Source organism: Sorghum bicolor, chromosome 2 (assembly GCF_000003195.3).
Source record: "Sorghum bicolor cultivar BTx623 chromosome 2, Sorghum_bicolor_NCBIv3, whole genome shotgun sequence".
NCBI classification, from domain to species: Eukaryota; Viridiplantae; Streptophyta; class Magnoliopsida; order Poales; family Poaceae; genus Sorghum; species Sorghum bicolor.
This window is the reverse complement of record NC_012871.2, coordinates 66,152,482-66,170,615: the sequence shown is the minus strand read 5'-3', so window position 1 is coordinate 66,170,615 and position 18,134 is coordinate 66,152,482. Positions and strand designations below refer to the sequence as shown.

Sequence of the window (18,134 nt, the reverse complement as noted above, 5' to 3'; positions counted from 1 at the left end):
GACCATGCCACGTCTGGCCTCGGTAAGACACCCACGTCGGTGGCCTCACCTCAGCCGTTGGTGCTAGAAACGACGCTGCTGACACCTCATCACGAGGGTGAGCCCAACGTCGCTAGAGACGAGACGCCAACGTCGTTCGAGGCCGCTCGATGCCTTGTGAGGTTTCTTGATGAGGTGTGTGTCGAGCGGGAGCCGCCCCTGATTGCCTCCCCACCTCGGCAGAAGATGCCCGCTAGGAGGCTCTCACCAGTCTGGCCTAGGAACAGTCAGATTGTTGCCTAGATGTTGGTGCATATTCCAGCCTCCAAGCGGGGCGATGTTCTCCTAAACAAGCAACTGGGGATCGCTCTGGCGACCACTGTGGTTTCGTCCACACCGAAAGGGATTCTTAACATCCTGCGTTCTGGGACCTTGTTGTCGAGCGAGGTGGAGGGCCTAGATGCGTTGTTCCTAGCGTTCAACGGGCGCGTGTGCGAGCTCTTCCAGGATGACTCGTAGGCCGCGACGTTTGAGTGTTTTTGGTTGACCCATTTATGTAATACTGATTCACGAAACCTTTGCTAGGTCGGTCTAGTTTTTGCCCACCTAGCGCGCTTGTTGCGCGTTGATTATATTTTAAACTCTTTCTTCTAAATATAATGATACGCAAATCTCCTGCGTATTCGAGAAAAAAAGATATATACACGCCAACACTCACCGCCAAGGTAAAGTGTACGCTAGACTTAAACCTTAAACTACCATACACATACGCCTACAAGCTTCGCTAGTGGTGGGCACATCGCCTCTCCTTATATGATCCATAGGCACCTGAGGTCCATGCAAGGAGAAAGTGGGAAAAAACCACACTGAGAAATCAGTGTCAATCAGGACTCGAACACTAACGGGTAGGAAGCCAACCACAAGCCCGGCCCCTACCACATGTGAGTCTCCTCTCCTTTATCTTTCTTTGAGCATCTTCAACCATTTGATAAAATTTGTTTCTCAAATCTTGTTATTTGTCAACTCCTAAAATAATATGGAGAGGAAAAAAAATCTCATCTCTAACAGTTTGATAAATTTTATTTCCAAAAACTGAAAAATCCACTAACAAAACAAAGAGGTTTGTATGTGAACGAAAAGTCCTACTAAACATTAAACATGAGAAGAAAGGCCGATGCCAAACACATCTGCGCGGAGTAAAATACGGAGATGTCTGAGGCACGTGAAACTGGACGGAGGGGAACATATACTCGGAAAAACAAGCTACGAAATGTACGGACGGAACGACTCACGATACAATATACTAATCAATAATTGAGTTTTGGAAGAAACAATCATATACGACCCAAAAGGCCCACCACCACCAAAAGAACCCGTCAGAAGCAGAAACAGAACACGCCAGGCCCAGCCCAGGAAGTAGTCTTCTAGAGCCTTCCCCTTCCGCAGCGGCGGCCGTAATAAAATACGCACGCGCACCCGCCCCCTTCCATTCCATCACGGCCGCCTCGCTTCCGCCGCTAGGGTTTCCTTTGTAGCGGGTTTTTTTCCTCTCGAGACACACCTCCACCACAGTCCACACCCGGCGGTCGGATCGATGGCGGCGGAAGCGGCGGCTGCGGGGAAGGAGAAGATGCTGACGCTGATCAGCAGCGACCTCGAGAAGTTCGAGGTGGAGGAGTCGGCGGCGAGGGAGTCGCGGACCATCGGGAACATGATCGAGGACAGCTGCGCCGACAACGACATCCCGCTGCCCAACGTCAACGCCAGGATCCTCGCCAAGGTCATCGTGTACTGCAGGAAGCACGCCTCGGCGCGCGGCGGCACCGATGCTGGTGATGCGGAGCCAACCGCTGCGACTAACAAGGCATCAGAGGATGAGCTCAAAACCTTCGATGCTGAGTTCGTCAAGGTTGACCAGGCCACCCTCTTTGACCTGATTCTGGTGAGGCCCTCCCACCTATTCTCTGCACCCGATAGTTGTTTGGATCTGCCTGTGCGAACTGTTAAAGGTTGCTGCTTCGATCTGCTTGTGCGAACTGTTAAAGGTTGCTGCTTGGTTGATTAAGATTAGAAATAATCTGTTCGGAGATTGGCCATGGGAATATAAAGATATTCTGTGTTCGTGTTGCTGTTGTTTCCAGTTTATGCTAATTTAGTTGCTGGGCGTAAACTACTTTTATGTAATTGAATTTTCTCCGTAGTAATTGGTTACCGTGCTGTTTTATTAGCTTATTACGAATTGGAGATTAAGATAGGTATTGAATCCACTGCATTTTTATCAATGCCACAATTTATTTGGAATTGCTCGATGATGCTTGAGATAGTTTAGCCTATGTTAATGGGTCTGCAATACTTATACTTATATTTCACGAATACAGTAGCAGGAAATGACAATTCATTTGGCATAAACTGTGTTTATATTGCCTTGGATATTTAATTGCTTGAAAGCATTGCCTTCTCATGGTTCATCCATGTTGTGAATGGTGTGCATATCAGTACTTTTGCCCTGTCGTGTATCTTGTGGTTACCTGTAACAACCAAAAGTTACCATATGCTTTATCATACCTTAGATCAGGAGCTTGGTTTATTCTTAATCTTCAATTGTTGTTGGTGATGTAGGCTGGTATCCTCTTTTCTTAGATATGGTTTGCTTTTATCCTATGTGTGATACTTCTGTTTGCACCCTATTTTGTGTGTGGATCCTTATGTATTTGAAATTGTTCACTTGGTAATTAGAGTTGTTTTCCCCGATCTAATCGTGATCATTGTTGTACGAGGAGTCAATGTATATTTGATTTGAAATTATTCCTAAAGGCTAGGGTGTGCTTGGTTATGATACATTAGATAGATGATGAGCTGGGTTTATTCTTTACAATTTAATTGGTTCTTGTTTGTGATGTAGACTGTGATCTTTTGTTTGTTTGAGGATTCATGGTATTTGAAGTTGTCCACTTGGTGGTAATTAGGAGTGGTTTACACCCATCTACTTATGATCAATGTTGTATGAGGTGTCAATAGATGTTAGATTTGAAATTGTTCCTAAAGGCTAGGGTGTGCTTGATTATGATACATTATATCATGATAATACTTGCTTTGCAGAATTTTTTGTTTTGCAATTTGGACATTCGTAGTGATCATATATATATTCATCAGTGAACTGTATCATCCGTTTGCTTTACTGGCCATGCTGCTGCATTCATGAGACGATCACAATAATGCCTGACGTGTAATTTGGTCTTCACAGGCTGCAAACTACCTGGACATCAAGGGGCTGCTGGACCTGACCTGCCAGACTGTCGCCGACATGATCAAGGGGAAGACTCCAGAGGAGATCCGCAAGACATTCAACATCAAGAATGACTTCACACCAGAGGAAGAGGAGGAAGTGAGGAGGGAGAACCAGTGGGCCTTTGAATGATGCTGGAGGCTCTAACAACAGCAATATCGTATAACCAGGCCAGAGAGGAAGTCTCCTTGTTCGGGATGTTGTGATTTTGGAGCAGCTATAGACTGTCTTGGGTTTAACAAATCGCTTAGAAGGTGTAATGTAGGTTTGGTCGGTCGTGAGCAGACTATTTTGCTGTTCCAGTATTTTGGTGCATTGGATTATTGGATGCTCTTGGTTGCTAAGAGGCTGGTTGGTTATCAAGCATTGCTGGTTCTGCATATCTAATTTCGTTTCACTGGTTGCTTTGCATCGCTGGTTTTATATATCAGTTCCGTCTGATGTGTGATATGCTATTGCTTATTGTTTTGTTTGTCAGTTCCGTGTGACGTGTGATATGCTGTCGCTTGATGTGTTTATGCTGGAAGTTATGTAGGCCTTGTTTAGTTTTAAAAAAAAAATTGTAAAATTTTTCAGTCTCTCTGTTATATTAAACTAGGAGAATTCTCCGCGCGTTGTCGTGGGGCAACGCGGGTATGAAGAAATCTATATATAACAATTTAATTTATGCATGAGACTAAATTCATTCTAAAACGGATATATGTATAATTTATAGTTTCGAAATACATGTGGCTTTATTAAAAAAACAAAACAAAATACTCTCCAACTCAAATTGTCACAAATATAACACCATAACTCCCTATACCAGCAGCCATGGACTCAATGTCGTTCACTTAGAGTTCATTAAAAAAAAAGGAAAACAAATTCTACCAATGGGCTAGGAAAAAAACTACTGGGTACCGATGAACTGCATCCACATGTTTGGAGAAAAAAAAAGTCGATGGCCTGAACCTGTGTACTGTCTCTTCCCTTCGGATGTGCTAGGAGCCTTATCAAATCTCGACCAGGGGCAACCCAGAAGCAGATCTTGGCAAAGCAGCCAGACGCAGACGCGGAGCAATCGACGCAGATGCAGAGAAGCCAGGCGGAGAATCCACGCGGAGGCAAAGAAGTCCAGCACCAATGCAGACCCGGCTGGCGCCCATGCGGCGAAGGGCCGCGCAGAGGCAGAGTAGCCAATTCGGAGAAGGCCACGCCTGTGGAGGTCTACACTCTCTTGTCGTCGGCATCGATGAGCACGGTGGAGGAGGTAAGTAAAGGTATTTTATACACGAAGTTAGCGGGATGGTTCAATTTCTTCCATAGGAGTTCGTAGTGATGTGGCTGAGGAATCAATGTGAAGATAAATGCATGTGTCTGTTCGTTTGTGGTGATGTCATGGTTAATGTCGAGGGGTGGAGGCGGAGGGTCGGGGAAGGGCGGTGAGGTGGCGCACTTGACCACCAAGAGGCTGCGCTGGAAGATGGGTTGCAGCTTGCAGGTGGAGGTGGAATCCGTTTTTGTTTAACTGAAGGTGCGAGAGTCAGAAAGGCGACGCTAGATCACGAGGTGAAGGTGGAGGTGGAAAGTGGATGACGTGGCTTAAGGGGTGCTAGAGAATTAGGGCAGTGGGGTTTATCTTTATAGGAGATATAGATCTTGTGGCATATATATGAAATATTAATATAGATAAAATAATTTACTTGTAATTTGCGATATTTATATTTTAAGCCTAGTTAGTCTATAATTGGATAATATTTATCAAATACAAATAAAAATACTATCATGTCTATTTTGCAAAAAAATTTAAACTAAACAAGGCCGTAGTCTGGTTGCTTACTTGGCTAGATGTGTTAGAGCTGTAGACCCCAAGATTGCTGCTGTGTCGTGTGCCCACGTGACAGAAAAAGTGGTACTGATTGGGGGGCTAACCCGCACGACCAGAAGAATCACTAGTTCCGGTTAGAGGTAGACGCAGAATAAGACTTCGTGCCAGGGCACTCAACAGTACTGAGATACCCCTTTGTTCTAAATTATATACTCCCTCTGTTATAAATTATAAAATATTCTCCTCAAAGAATAAATAAATTATAAAATGTTGTGTCAGCCACTAAATAATAAATTCTGATTCCGATAGACGCAGAAAAAGATTTGCGTGCCAGGGCACTCAACAGTACTGAGATTCCTTTGTTCTATAAATAAATTATAAACTGTTGTGAGATCCCTTTATTCTATAAGTTATACTTTCTTCGTTATAAATTATAACTTGTTGTGTGTCAGGCAGACAGGCACTCAACAGTATAAACAGTTAGATATATTATTATAACTATATATGTAGAAAAATCAAGTTCTTATAATTTGGAATAGAATTTAAAATGAAAAATGAGTAGTTACTAGCTCTAAGCAGCTCATAATATAAATAGCCACACACCATCTTAGAGTCTGTATAAGACTATCTATTGATCAATTGATCAAGAGAGAACTTCTTTCTTTTATACTTAAAGCTAGTTCATGAGTTATGATTGGTGGTGCTCTAAACTAAATGTTATAAACTGCACATCAAGAGAAACTAAAACACTATGGATCAACATGATCCAACAGAAGTCAACGAATATATCTGATATAACTTTTCTGCCTCCGATGGCTTAAGATTCATGAAAACAAGAGGGTACAATTGTTTAGCTAATTTGGAGTACAATTACAAAGTCACTATATTATTGTTGAAGCATCAGCGTCGCAGTACTATATTTATCTCATCATCGTCTGAGCTGACTGCATCAAGTTCAACTATATTCTCTGTAGGATTGTTCACCTTTCGCCTTTTAACATCCTGTTGGGGTTTCCGCAATCCCTGTTTGGGCAGGGCTTTGGCGCTAGATGATGACAAACTACAAACCAGAAGCTTGCTCATTTTGATGTCATTGAACATCAAAACATAAGACCATTATAAGCATACCACAGCATATTGCGACTAACCTTTTGTTTAAGCTGACCTTCGATTTCTGTTGGTTCCTAGAGCTGTTGGTTGGGGCTTTTGGTTCCATATTGTCCGTATTAGCTGAATCATGTAACCAGGAGTTTATCGACCAGTAGTCAGTTGGTGCTGTTTTACGAATTTGGTGCTACTTTGTTTAGAATGATGATTATACTTATTAAAGGGGAAAATAGGTTACCTGTAACATGGGAAAGAAACCTTATACCCTGAGACTGGTTCTTATTAGTTACTCTATCTGCATTGCTGCACAACAAAATCAGAGTTTGAACATAACATCAACCATTTCAAACTATTCCAAAGGCTACTGCCATACTGCATAATTTAATCAGAAGCAGGTCTACATGCAATAAAAATTCCTGTGAGATATTAGGCAAAACATTTCTGGTGCAGTTCAATAGATAATAGCACTATATGACATTAGATAGTCTCCAGAAGGTGTAACCACAAAATTGGCTTATGTTTATGTTTCCTCTAATAATGACAACCTTCGTATACCACAACCTAGGTGCAATGACCACAAACAAATGGTTCTTTAAGAAAACACAACAGTAATCATTTTGTGGTCATACACCAACGAGAATTGAAAAAACAGTGAATACAGACTAGTCAAATATTATGTGCATTAGATATGGCATCATAATTCGTACATTCACAGTAGTCCGATCAACATTGAAGTGCTCTTTTTTATCAAAGAAAAAGGGGGGAAGGGTGACCAACTTAACAACCAATATAGTAGCCCAACACATCAATTAAAGATAAAATAGTGCTTTACAAACCTTAAAGCCCTTTTTAGCCCATCAATTGACATTACTTTCACCGGTTGGAATGAATTTCTTGGATTGGATCGTTCTGAGGAAGGATTGACCATGTAAATCCCTTCGGATCGAAGTTTGGAAGCAAATTTAAAGTTTCTGGAAAGATTTGTATATAATCAAGAATGGCATGGCACAAGAAGATACTTGTAACAATTATATCATCAATCAACCAACAGAAGAACGTAAGGTGTGGGATCATTAAGAAAAGTCATAGCCTACTCCTTTTAAGGTTTTACTTACCCGCCCTTAAGCTCTACTCTGCCAGTAGTGTACTTTTGTGATGTTTTCTGCGTAAAGGAAAGAAGCATGATGAAATCATGTTGCATGCATATCCATCTCTTAATACAAGTTGCTGAAAGCATGCTGAAATAATGTTGCATGCATATCCATCTCTTAATACAAGTTGCTGAATGTTGATGGTTATATCCTTACCGACGAATGAAATTTGCAGAATGATCCTGTACTCCTGAAAAGTGAGAAAGAGAACTCAGTCACAGAACAGCGTTTTAATAAATTCTTATGATTGAGACATGATACGCAGGAGATGCTTTAGGCAGTCTAAAACGGCAAAGACATGGATGTTTAGACCCCATGATACGCAGGAGATGCTTTAGGCAGTCTAAAACGGCAAAGACACGGACGTTTAGACCCCATCTAGCTGAGGGTACAAGTCTGGCAGCAGGATGGCAAGCACATAGCCACATAAACAATGTGCTGCATTAGCACATTACAATTTGTGCAGATATCTGTGAAGTGATGTGGTGATAATTGATCACAAAGCTTCTCATCACTCCTATGTACATTGTTGTCCCGAAATTTATCTAAGTTGCTGAATTAATGATAATGAAGCTACTACTGAAATATCAATACATATTCTCACAAGGTCGAGGTACATACTTATTTATAGCCATGGTGCATGCCACCCCGTCTTTCCTCTTGCCTTTGCAGAGACCAAAGTCTGCTGCAACCCCCATCTTCAACATTTGCCCCACTGAAGCAACACTCAGAGAGAACCCTTTGCCCTGCACAACAACATCACCAACATACACTCAGATCAGCAACGGAATCACTGAGCACAAATCACCCAAACGATTAAGAAAATCAAAATGCCAGCCGAGAAGTACCCCATTGTCCATGCGGACATTGCCATTGAACACAGCAAAAACTGAACCCACAGCAGCACCGGAGTAGTGAACGTGCGCGTCCCCAAATAGGAACAGAGATACGTCGGTCTCGTCCAGAGCGCCCATCTTCCAGATGCTGTAGCTGCTCCCCTTGGCACTCACCCGCGGCACGCCCTTGTCCAGCACCACGCCCGCGGTTGCCCAACATCCGGAGAACCTGTCGCTCCTCACAGAGTTCCTGCACGCGGAACAGAAAATGGAAGAAAAGCCCCCCCCCCCCCGACGAATCGATCGATGAGCGAAAACCATGAATGATCCAGCAGCGGAGTGAATTGGAAAAGGATCCTCACTTTAGCGCGGTGATGCGCACAAATCGGATGTCGGCGAAGCGATTGCTAATCTCAAGGGGAGAGAGCGTGAGGTGCTTGATGCGGAGGCCGGAGTATTTGTCGACGAGGGTTTCGGTGGCCTTGGGCCGCTTGGGGCGATTGGCAAGCGGGGATGTGGTTTCGGGGGTTGCCTCGAGGTAATCCTTGACGACGTCGCGGAAAACGGACATGTCGGTGCCGCCGGGGCGCGCCGTCCTTGGTGGTGTGAAGGCGCCGTCGCACACGGGGCCATCGGCAGCGGCGCGGGGGGAGGCGGGAGGGGTCTCCGGGACGGCCTCGCCCAGCGAGAGCAGGAGGTCCAGGTCGTCGGCGGCGTTCGCCATGGTTGGGGGTGAGGTGTGTGTGGAGACAGCGAGGCACTGAGGAATCAGGAATCTGAGTGTGCGAGGTGGGACTTGGGAGGGAGATGTAGGAGGAGGATGCGAGGGAAACGAGAATGCGGAAGGGAAAGAGTGAGGATTTTTTTTTTTGGAGGGAAAGGGGATTTCAGTTTCACGAACAGAGAAAATGGCTATTATAGAACTCCAATCGTTATGGCTTCTCTCAAATAGAACTGCAAATATTTATTTTACAAACATTTCCGTAGGGCATCGTTTGGGAAATAAAAAGAGATGGAATGCAAATCCTTTATACCTAGAGAAATTTGCAAGGGAGAGGGAGATCTAGTTTTCCAACTAACTTTATATTTTTTTTTATTCTATCGGCATAGGAAATTTATGACTGGGACACGAGACTTCTGTATCCATGGTTTGTATTTTTCTCGTAATAAATCGACGAATAACATTTTCAATCATAACTTTTCCAGATAAATGAACAACTTTAAGATGGTGTTTCATTAGATGATAAATTGGAATGGAAAAAAGATATGGGCTGCGTGGTGTGAAAAAATATACTCCAAAATATGCAAATTATTGCAAAAATCGTACTTTAGTCATTTAATTTTTTTGAAACTTGGTACATCTATAGTACATTCATACATGTACTCATGTATCGAGATGCAAAATTAAACTAGAAAAAAATCATATGAAAAAAAAAACAAATTTTAGGTCTATACGATACTACAAGACAAAATTTCTGTGCTAAAAAACCACTAGGGAGAGTACTGTTTTCTATCCTAAAAAAAGAGTTCTAGAAATTACTCATTTTTGGACGATAAAATAATCATCGAGAGAGCCTCAAAATATAGGAGCAACCCTTGAATCTTTGTTGGAGATGCTCTAGATATACAAAGCGTTACTTCATTTGAGTAGTGAACATAAACGATATGATCATGCTATGTCCAAGTACATACAGTACGGTTGTATTGAAAAAAGGTTATGTTTTGGTATTATGAAAGGCCTTGTTTAGATGCGAAAAGATTTTGGATTTCGATACTGTAGCACTTTCGTTTGTTTGTGGCAAATATTGTCCAATTCTGGATTAACTAGGATTAAAAGATTCATCTCGCGATTTACAGGTAAACTGTGTAATTAGTTTTTATTTTCGTCTATATTTAATGCTTCATGCATATGCCAAAAGATTCGATGTGACGAAGAATCTTGAAAACTTTTTGGTTTTTGGAGTGAACTAAACAAGGCCTAGGCTATGATAAAAGACATTCGATTGAACAAATATCAAATGGAGTAAAACATATCAAGCTTTTTTTTATAAAAAAAAAACAGAAAACATATCTTGACATTGGTGAAGCCATCATAGTCTATAGGACCCCTGTTGCCGACAGGCAATTAATGTTGTCTAACTCTTAGGGCACTCACAATGCATACTCTATTATAGAGTCTAAAGTTATTTATTACCTCAAACAATGTGGACTTAGAGTCTAAATAAAACTTGGAGTCTTATTTTTCTACCTCTTTCTTCAATAAATATGCTGCCACATCAGCAAAATACCATAAATAACATGTAATTAAGTGTCTTAGACTCTGTGATAGAGTCTTGCATTGTGAGTGCCCTTATGGACAAGTTACACTATAAGAAACCTAACCAGCTGAATGTAACTTAGTTCATAACCCAAAATTATTTAGGCATTGAAATAAGAGAAAATGATTCCAAAAGGCACAGATAGTCAGATACAAAGTTGTCTTCATACATTGTCCTATGCATTGACCAATAATAAGTTGAAATTTGACCTATGCTCTGTTCATAACGAACGAAGGACAACATGCACATATTTGCAGGATCAAAGCTATTGGATTACACTCTCTTGCAATATCTCAATTAGGGTATTGTTTTACTCGTCTCTCAATTTTTAGCGGAATACTCATATCCATGTTGCAGGAAGCAATCAGTAAGTTCAACTCCAATCTCCAACAGTCTTTTGGTCTAAAGTTAGGAATGCTCTAAGATCTATACTACCAATCATGATTATTCAACATCTATATATATTGTGATGGTTACATGAAACAACACGACACAGAAGGAAAGAGAAGGAAACGCACATCTTTGGTCTGATCAGCGTCTACCCTTCATTCATTTCATGTTAGTTCCCGATCAAGCATGTTCCAATCACATTTCAATTGCAATGGCAGACCAATGGGTCACAAGCATGAGTGCCAAACCGAAGGGATGAACAAACAAACAAGCTGAAACTTCAATTAGCATTTAGCAGCATCCATCTTGTTATTCTCAGGCACCCTTCTTGCCCCCTCTGCATCTCACCTGCACCCCCAGTGTTCCAGTTGTTGATTGGCAGTTGATGTCCGCGCCGTACACTGTGTGATCCACCGGCAGCATGCAGGATGGCTTGCCAAGGCATTCCTGCCCATTCCGTTCCACATGTCAGTATCGATCAAGAGGCCAAAATGTGATTTGTGAGTGTGATATAGTAGTTCAACAAACACGCATCATCGTGAAGAAGCGTGTACCTTCTCAACGATCTGCTTCGCATTGGGCGTGTGGCAAGTGCCTACAGTGAAGTTGCCGCACATGCCATCCGGGTTGCCAAAGCTGGCAAAGACGACTTCCTGGATTATCTTCTCAGGGGGGCACATCAAAGTGCCCCGCACGCTGTGATCCTCTGCAATGAGCTTGATTTTGACCCCATCCGTGTCCCACGTCTTTATCTGTCCCGGGTTGTGCTCCGATATCAGCAGGCATATGTCGTCTCTCGTCACGGTCTGCACGAGGATGCCATCCGGCTTGCCCATTTCCTCCTCGAAGACAACCAAGAGGTTGTCCTTGGGTTTCAAGAAAGGACGCGGAATATGGTATCTGAAGGAAGAGTGGAAGAGGAACATGAAATGACTTTTTGTTGTGAAGCTTGTAGGCCAAGAACAGTATACCTGCCTCAATAAGGGTTAACTCTACAGACTTACACTGCTTGAGAAGGAGTTCCAGCAAGAGTTCGGAATGAGACCCAGTATCTACCGATGCCTTCACCATTCACAAAAATCATTCCCTTGCTCATTGAGCTCATGTCAAGTACAATGGGATCATCTCCATCAGGCTCATCAAAGTATCTCTAGCATGGCAGTGTACATAGTGACACCGAGGGCCAGGGTTGCAACCAAAATTGAAAAAGATGTTTGATGTTTCCAAAATCTATAGTGGTCCTATTTGTGGTTCAACTTACCTTGTACCAAGTGGCTGCCCGGTCATTCTCAGCCGGTTTCCACTGAACTTTGCCCACACCTTTTTCTGAGTAGATCTCCTTGTCCTCACCTTCCAGTGCAGCCTATTTGAAACAAAGTGTAGAGGCGATCAGGTCCCACACGATGACATTCATGCTTCCAAGGATATGATTTTTTTTTTTTTGTGTGTGTGTGTGTGGGGGGGGGGGGGGGGGGTGAAGTTAAAGACAATAGCTTTACCTTATGGCCCCAGCCATTGACTTGTAAATCCAACGTCCCAGTGTTGAGACCTTGGATTAGGCACTCCTGAATGCCGCCCTTTACTTCAGCAAGTTCACCACCACTGTCCTGCAGAAGATAGTGAAACATGCAAATTTAGAGCTGATGAGCAGGATTATTGCATTAGCTGAGCGCATGGGCCACCCTTCTATTTATGATATAAACTATATATGTCTGCCTTTCAAAAAAAATAAAGTTTTGTGTCTTGCGTCAATACAACCATATTTTTTTCACCTGGCTATCGACTAGGGCAGTATAGTCAGTCATCTTACATTCCAAACCCATTCCACAGTTCCAACAATTTTTTACCTTCATTCCCATAGTTGACGACAGCAATACGACATGGTTCACACCTGCTTTCAGATCAACGGGTTTTTCAAACATGAAACCCTTCACCTGCTTGTTTCCACGCGCACTTCCTACATAGAGAGGGATTTTGATTTGTACAATAGTTTTACTTGCATTCTTGCAACAAGCGAGTGTCTTTGGAGGAAGAAGATTGTTACAGAGTTGGTCCAAGTTACCTACGAAAGCATCATTGGCAAATCCAATCATTGAGTGTGCACTGCTTTTGACCTGAAGCACAGGCCGGATGTCACCTCTAAAGGGCAAATCGTCTGACTCCAAGCGAAAGCTGAAGATGGTAACAAATAAAAATATAGTCAAGTGAATTTTCTGATTGAGAAAGAATAAAGAATCACATTGAGCCGAAACTGTAAGGTGTGACAGACAAGAGTGATACCTTGTGGTGTACCATAAGTAGTCACTAGCGTCCTTGGTCTGGTTATATTGCTCCAGGGGTTCCTTTGTCCTGATTTTAGTATCTTTATACTTTGGGACCATTTCTGAGTACATCTCCCACTGGTTATTCTTGCTTGTTACCTCTGAGGTATGGTATGACCTTTCACTGTGTTGTACAAACACCTGCCACAACAAACAAAATACAAATTAGGGCCCAATGCCTACCTAATTCAGTTGTGGTTAAGTGCAAACAAACATACTCTCTTGGTATTGTAAACCACATCCTTGCACCCTGCAAGAATGGAGACGGAACGGCTAGGCACATAGTGCTTAACCCCTCGGAAGATCACTGTTCCATCTTCCCCCGTGTTATTGTTGGAAAGGAAAGAGAGGCACAGGTTTTCTTCAGGCAACTCAAAGATTTGTGCCTGCAATATAGAAAATCAACACCAAAGAAGATATTTATTTCAAAAAAATAACACCAAAGAAGATTGATTTGTAGGTCGGAGAACAATGTCAAATAATAATATAAGTTTCCAGGAGCCAAAAATGATTGAAGAATTTGTTCCCAACCTCATACCCATGACCCAATATCTCAGACGAATGCTTCCCCGAGAGGAATGCTTTCTGATATGACCTTATTACATTGTGCAAGTCCCTGAGATGCCCAAATTTGGGTTCCTTGTACATACCTATGAAAATTCACGGAATACATTTGGTGCTCCTTATGTCAAGAGGAGCATACATGATGAAGATAAAAAATAATACAGAAATATATTGGTCAACTGAGGCGATCTGACCATATTCATCCAAGGGAGCTTCATCATAGTATCCAGTCAGCACATAAGAAGCGCTAGTCCTTCCAAAATTTGTTCCTCCGTGATACTGTTGACAAGTTAAAGTGAAATTCCATAAATCTCCACATTTCCCCTGTAAATGTTTATTAACATATTCATTTCAGGAACATAAAGTAAATCCATACCATGTAGTAGTTAACCATTGACCCACCCTTTGCAAAAAATCGTAACACGGCATATGCAATGTCCTCAGCTGAACGCATTGCTAATTGATCGCCATATGCTCTGAATCTGTGTATGCCCAGGAAATTAGATGAAGAGATTAATCCTTTGTGTATGTACCTTCTGTATTCACAGGGGATGAGCTCCAAATGCTTACAGAATGGAGAATTGCCTTTTGATATAAGCACTGTTTGGCATAGCAGTGGTACATTGAAAGCACTTATTTTATCCTAATTTTGAATGCAGGTTTTAGTTAAGAGCACCTTTTATGGATATTAACAAAATAAATATACTAGAATTAGTAAATATTGCCCAAAATAACTGTATTCTATAGCACAGTGGACCCTTAGAGGTTTAGGTTTAGTTGGTGTGCAGCCAGATTGCTTTATTGTGTTTATGGGTCCATCTGCTAATTGATGAGATGTATGCTTTACTATTCAACTCTATCTTTTTACATTCTACAATATACAGGTATGAACATGTTCGCTCAATCAAACAGGGGATGGAAACAAGAATTGATATATGCAGGGATGCAAGTGGGCACCCAATTGTGTTTTCTAGGTCAGCTAGTCCCCCTAAATTAACTATGTGGCGAGACATTTTACTTCATTTTATAAAAGTTTTGGGTCTAAGCAGCCTTTTTGTAAAGTAAACTGTATAGTTTTCTTTTCTTGTGTGTGTGTGTTGTGTTTGTCTGTAAGGGTTCTCACCCCTTTTATTCTTTATGCAAAGAATCGCAAATCTTTTGGGTCCACCCAATGGCCCAAAAACAAGTGGAACTTGCATCCCTAAATGTAAGGTAACCACACATATTAATGTCCAACATGTTTCTTGGAATGGCCATAGCTCATAAGTTCATTAGAGCATTAGATTTTTCTTTCTATAAACAGCGCTATATATCTCATCTCACTCAATTATTCCTATTGTGAAGTAATGTTGGCTCATAATATTGGCTCCTGCCATTGCATTCAAAAAGTAATGTTGGCTCATAATATTTGTATAATTGATGAATAATACGAATGTTGAGTGTGAATTACTTGAACTTACTGTTGAGTCCAATTCTCAGTCCAAAGCATAGGCTTATTTTTGTCACGCAGTGTCCATGTGTCTCCACAATGCCTTCCATTGCAAGTAGGGATCTAGTGAGAGCGAGAAATTAATTAAAAGATTGAGCTGAAGCAACTAGACTTTTTTAATAGAAAGTAGATGGTCACTTCTAAGAGATTAAATGTCATTCCTGTTCTGAATAGTATTGTGTTACTATTTTCAAGATAGAATTTGCAATAAAAAACTTGTGAACCATTAAAAATATATACAAATATTCACCGCTGGTCAGAAAGTTACCACTTCACCAGGAGCTGAAGACTGTTTGCACATTATCCATGGAACTCCTGTTTGTGTGCTGAGGGCCATTTGAGCTGCCCATTCGAGGTACTTGTCACCTTCTATTTTATGATCTTTTTTTATGTTCCCATACTCATTCTCGATCTGATGTTATTTGTGCAAAGGGTAAATCACAGCGTGTATTATGTAGATATGGTGCCAATAAAGAGGATTTAACAAATAACGTGAGTAAATTGGGAAATGAAGGACCTGTGTTAAAATGACGGGTCCTCCTTGAGATGCAAATAACTCAGCATCCTTCAACTTCTGTACTACAAATCTCGTCCATTTCTCCATTTCTTTCTGCATGACAAGTCCAAATGCCATTAGTCCTTGTTACAACCATGGATAGGGAATTCCTTGATTACCTTGTACGGATCATTGTTTGCCCGGAATATTATGTGGTCGATCTCTCTAAGCCAATAAGGCAGGCCACTGGAAGAAAGTAGAGAAAATGGCATAGAAGAAGCACAAAACAATCAGATCGATATGAGCATACTAGACAGAAGAGCGGTAACTAGTTGGACGCACTGACCCATGGTTCCATTCTGCCTGGATAAAGGGCCCGATGCGCACAATTGCATACATGCCATGCTCCTGGATCATCTTGAGGAACTTGACCAAATCGAGCCTGCCTTCAAAATTGTACTGCAAGGGCATGCAACAGATGAGCTACGTTTACATCTATTTGTCGGTCTAATATAATATACAGCAGAAGAAAGACTGAGGACGTCATGCTCCTTAATTTTGCTGCGGTTGGCTACCAACGCGTCCATCTGAAATTCTGAATATATGTCCTTTACCTTGCCAGGCTCAGGCTCGTGTGCATTCCAGAATATGTACGTCTCGATCGTGTTGAGGCCGCCCTCCTTGGCCCGGTCGAGCAGCTTCGGCCACACCTGCATTATACAACAGTACATTTCCAGGATCAAACCAACCAGCCGACCGGCAGCAGCACGCCGCGACTGCATTTCGTTCGGTTCATCGGCTAGGGAGTCGCGCGCGTGGGAGCGTACCTCAGGCGGGCTCCTGGGGTAGTGGATGGCGCCGGAGAAGAAGAGGTCCCGCTTGCCGTCGATCAAGAGAGAGCGCGCATCGTAGGTGACGACGCTGCCCTTCTTCGTGAGGGTCCACTCCGCCGCCGCCCATCCCGGGAGGAGGAGCGCGAGCGCGGCGGCGGCCACCAGCACGGCCGCGGCCCGGACGGTCATGTGAGCCGGAATTGCGGGAACGACAGGGGAGGGGGGGACGGGAGGTGAAGGGCAGGCAGGAGGGGGGAGGCGACGCTAGCGAGAGGTCGGGGGAGGAGGTGACCGCTTTGAAGGGGACGGCCTCGCGGAGCGTTGCGGTGGAGCGGACGCGCGGAAATGGAGGAGCTGCGAGTGGAGGTGGACGGCCTCGGGGCGCTGCTTGGTCGGGCATCGCGGCAAAAGCTTGCCAGCGGACGACCGGTTCGCGGAACGGCGAGCGGGGTGGGAGACGACGGTGTTCGTGCGCTGGTTTTGCGCAGGGGTCGGGCGGAATCCACTCCGGGCCGCCATGGGCCATGGCCAACTTGGGCTTTATACGTTGTAAGACCTGAATTTTAAATACCTCAACTTTTGTGAAAGTATGTTTTTTCTCCTTTAACTCTAAAACTAGGTAAATCACTTCTCTAAACTTTTAAAACCATTTGTTTTATCTTCCTAATCGGTTATAAAAGATTTTCAAAGGCAATTTTACCTTTGTTTATTTATTTCAACTGAATCTTTGAAAAATCATAGTAAATCATAGAAAAAAATACAAAACAGAAAATCTAATTTTGTTGGACTATACATGAGTAGATCTAGAAAAAAAATAAACATATAATATGGTATGCTTTAGGATAAATTTTGTGTTGTAGTTTTAATTTATAGTTACAGTTCTATGGTCCAATTGTGGTGAAGTTTTTAGTGCGGACTAATTATTGTATGCTTGATCTGTAGTAAAACTTTCATACATTAATAAATATATAACTAAGTTATACATAATCCAATGAATGTCCATCATAAAAATTTCACCATAATTTGACCATAGAAACTACAACTATGAATTAATAACAAAAAACATAGTTCTAAAACTACAATAAAAAATTTGTACTAAACCATACAATATTATATTTTCAATGTGTAGATCTACTCATGTAGAGCCCAATATAATTAGATTTTCTATTTTATATTTTTTAATGATTTACTATGTTTTTTTCAAAGATTCAGCCAAAATAAATTTAAAAATAAAAAATAAAACCATTATAACTGGTCAGGGAGATAAAATGAACAGTTTTAAAAGTTCAAGGAGATGGTTTACCTAGTTTTTGAGTTCAAAGAGGAAAAATAGGCTAACAACAATTGAAGACGGTAATTTGGATTTTTTTTTTCTGGTTGTTTGTTGTTTCGCTCGACATGCATCACCTCGGCTCGCTCCTTGGGCAAGCTTTTACTTGCCAGGCTAAGCTAGCCATTTCAGTTTGTTCGAACAAGCACAGAAATAAGTTTGCATGGGTCCAAAAAAGTTTGCATGAGGTGCTATCTGGCTTGTGGCAGGACTACCGAATAAGGAGG

At 42.1% G+C, this 18,134-nt stretch overlaps 3 protein-coding genes across 3 annotated transcripts; 1 reads left to right on the top strand and 2 right to left on the bottom strand.

Annotated features, from left to right (window-relative positions):
- Window positions 1,356–3,662, top strand: LOC8063324 (SKP1-like protein 1A). The gene is made up of 2 exons (XM_002462701.2): window positions 1,356–1,921; window positions 3,224–3,662. The coding sequence occupies exons 1-2, from the start codon at window positions 1,574–1,576 to the stop codon at window positions 3,395–3,397; spliced, it is 522 nt and encodes a 173-aa protein (XP_002462746.1). The 5' UTR covers window positions 1,356–1,573; the 3' UTR covers window positions 3,398–3,662.
- LOC8063323 (protein MCM10 homolog) lies at window positions 5,835–9,006 on the bottom strand. The gene is made up of 9 exons (XM_002460540.2): window positions 8,529–9,006; window positions 8,179–8,416; window positions 7,952–8,076; window positions 7,487–7,520; window positions 7,295–7,341; window positions 7,016–7,150; window positions 6,418–6,482; window positions 6,221–6,302; window positions 5,835–6,132 (listed from the first exon to the last, which is right to left on the bottom strand). Exons 1-9 carry the CDS (start codon window positions 8,888–8,890, stop codon window positions 5,973–5,975), a joined length of 1,248 nt encoding a protein of 415 aa, XP_002460585.1. The 5' UTR covers window positions 8,891–9,006; the 3' UTR covers window positions 5,835–5,972.
- On the bottom strand, window positions 10,900–16,952 carry LOC8063322 (beta-galactosidase 12). Its single transcript, XM_021453009.1, has 19 exons — window positions 16,572–16,952; window positions 16,359–16,454; window positions 16,091–16,203; window positions 15,924–15,990; window positions 15,766–15,858; window positions 15,517–15,660; window positions 15,220–15,311; window positions 14,136–14,241; window positions 13,954–14,038; window positions 13,727–13,845; window positions 13,414–13,581; window positions 13,155–13,336; window positions 12,937–13,046; window positions 12,722–12,831; window positions 12,374–12,481; window positions 12,136–12,237; window positions 11,879–12,024; window positions 11,429–11,774; window positions 10,900–11,321 (listed from the first exon to the last, which is right to left on the bottom strand). Exons 1-19 carry the CDS (start codon window positions 16,764–16,766, stop codon window positions 11,190–11,192), a joined length of 2,514 nt encoding a protein of 837 aa, XP_021308684.1. The 5' UTR covers window positions 16,767–16,952; the 3' UTR covers window positions 10,900–11,189.

What these genes read in the sequence shown, in the direction of transcription:
- LOC8063324 (XM_002462701.2), top strand. Translation starts at nt 1,574, where the DNA reads ATGGCGGCGGAAGCGGCGGCTGCGGGGAAGGAGAAGATGCTGACGCTG. An exon ending in CCCTCTTTGACCTGATTCTG is followed by an intron (nt 1,922 to 3,223) that starts GTGAGGCCCTCC and finishes TGGTCTTCACAG; the next exon opens with GCTGCAAACTACCTGGACAT.
- LOC8063323 (XM_002460540.2), bottom strand. Translation starts at nt 8,890, where the DNA reads ATGGCGAACGCCGCCGACGACCTGGACCTCCTGCTCTCGCTGGGCGAG. An exon ending in ATGTCCGCATGGACAATGGG is followed by an intron (nt 8,077 to 8,178) that starts GTACTTCTCGGC and finishes GTTGTTGTGCAG; the next exon opens with GGCAAAGGGTTCTCTCTGAG. An exon ending in GTTTCTTTCCCATGTTACAG is followed by an intron (nt 6,303 to 6,417) that starts GTAACCTATTTT and finishes TACATGATTCAG; the next exon opens with CTAATACGGACAATATGGAA.
- LOC8063322 (XM_021453009.1), bottom strand. Translation starts at nt 16,766, where the DNA reads ATGACCGTCCGGGCCGCGGCCGTGCTGGTGGCCGCCGCCGCGCTCGCG. An exon ending in CAGGCAGAATGGAACCATGG is followed by an intron (nt 15,991 to 16,090) that starts GTCAGTGCGTCC and finishes ACTTTCTTCCAG; the next exon opens with TGGCCTGCCTTATTGGCTTA. An exon ending in CAATGGTTAACTACTACATG is followed by an intron (nt 14,039 to 14,135) that starts GTATGGATTTAC and finishes ACTTGTCAACAG; the next exon opens with TATCACGGAGGAACAAATTT.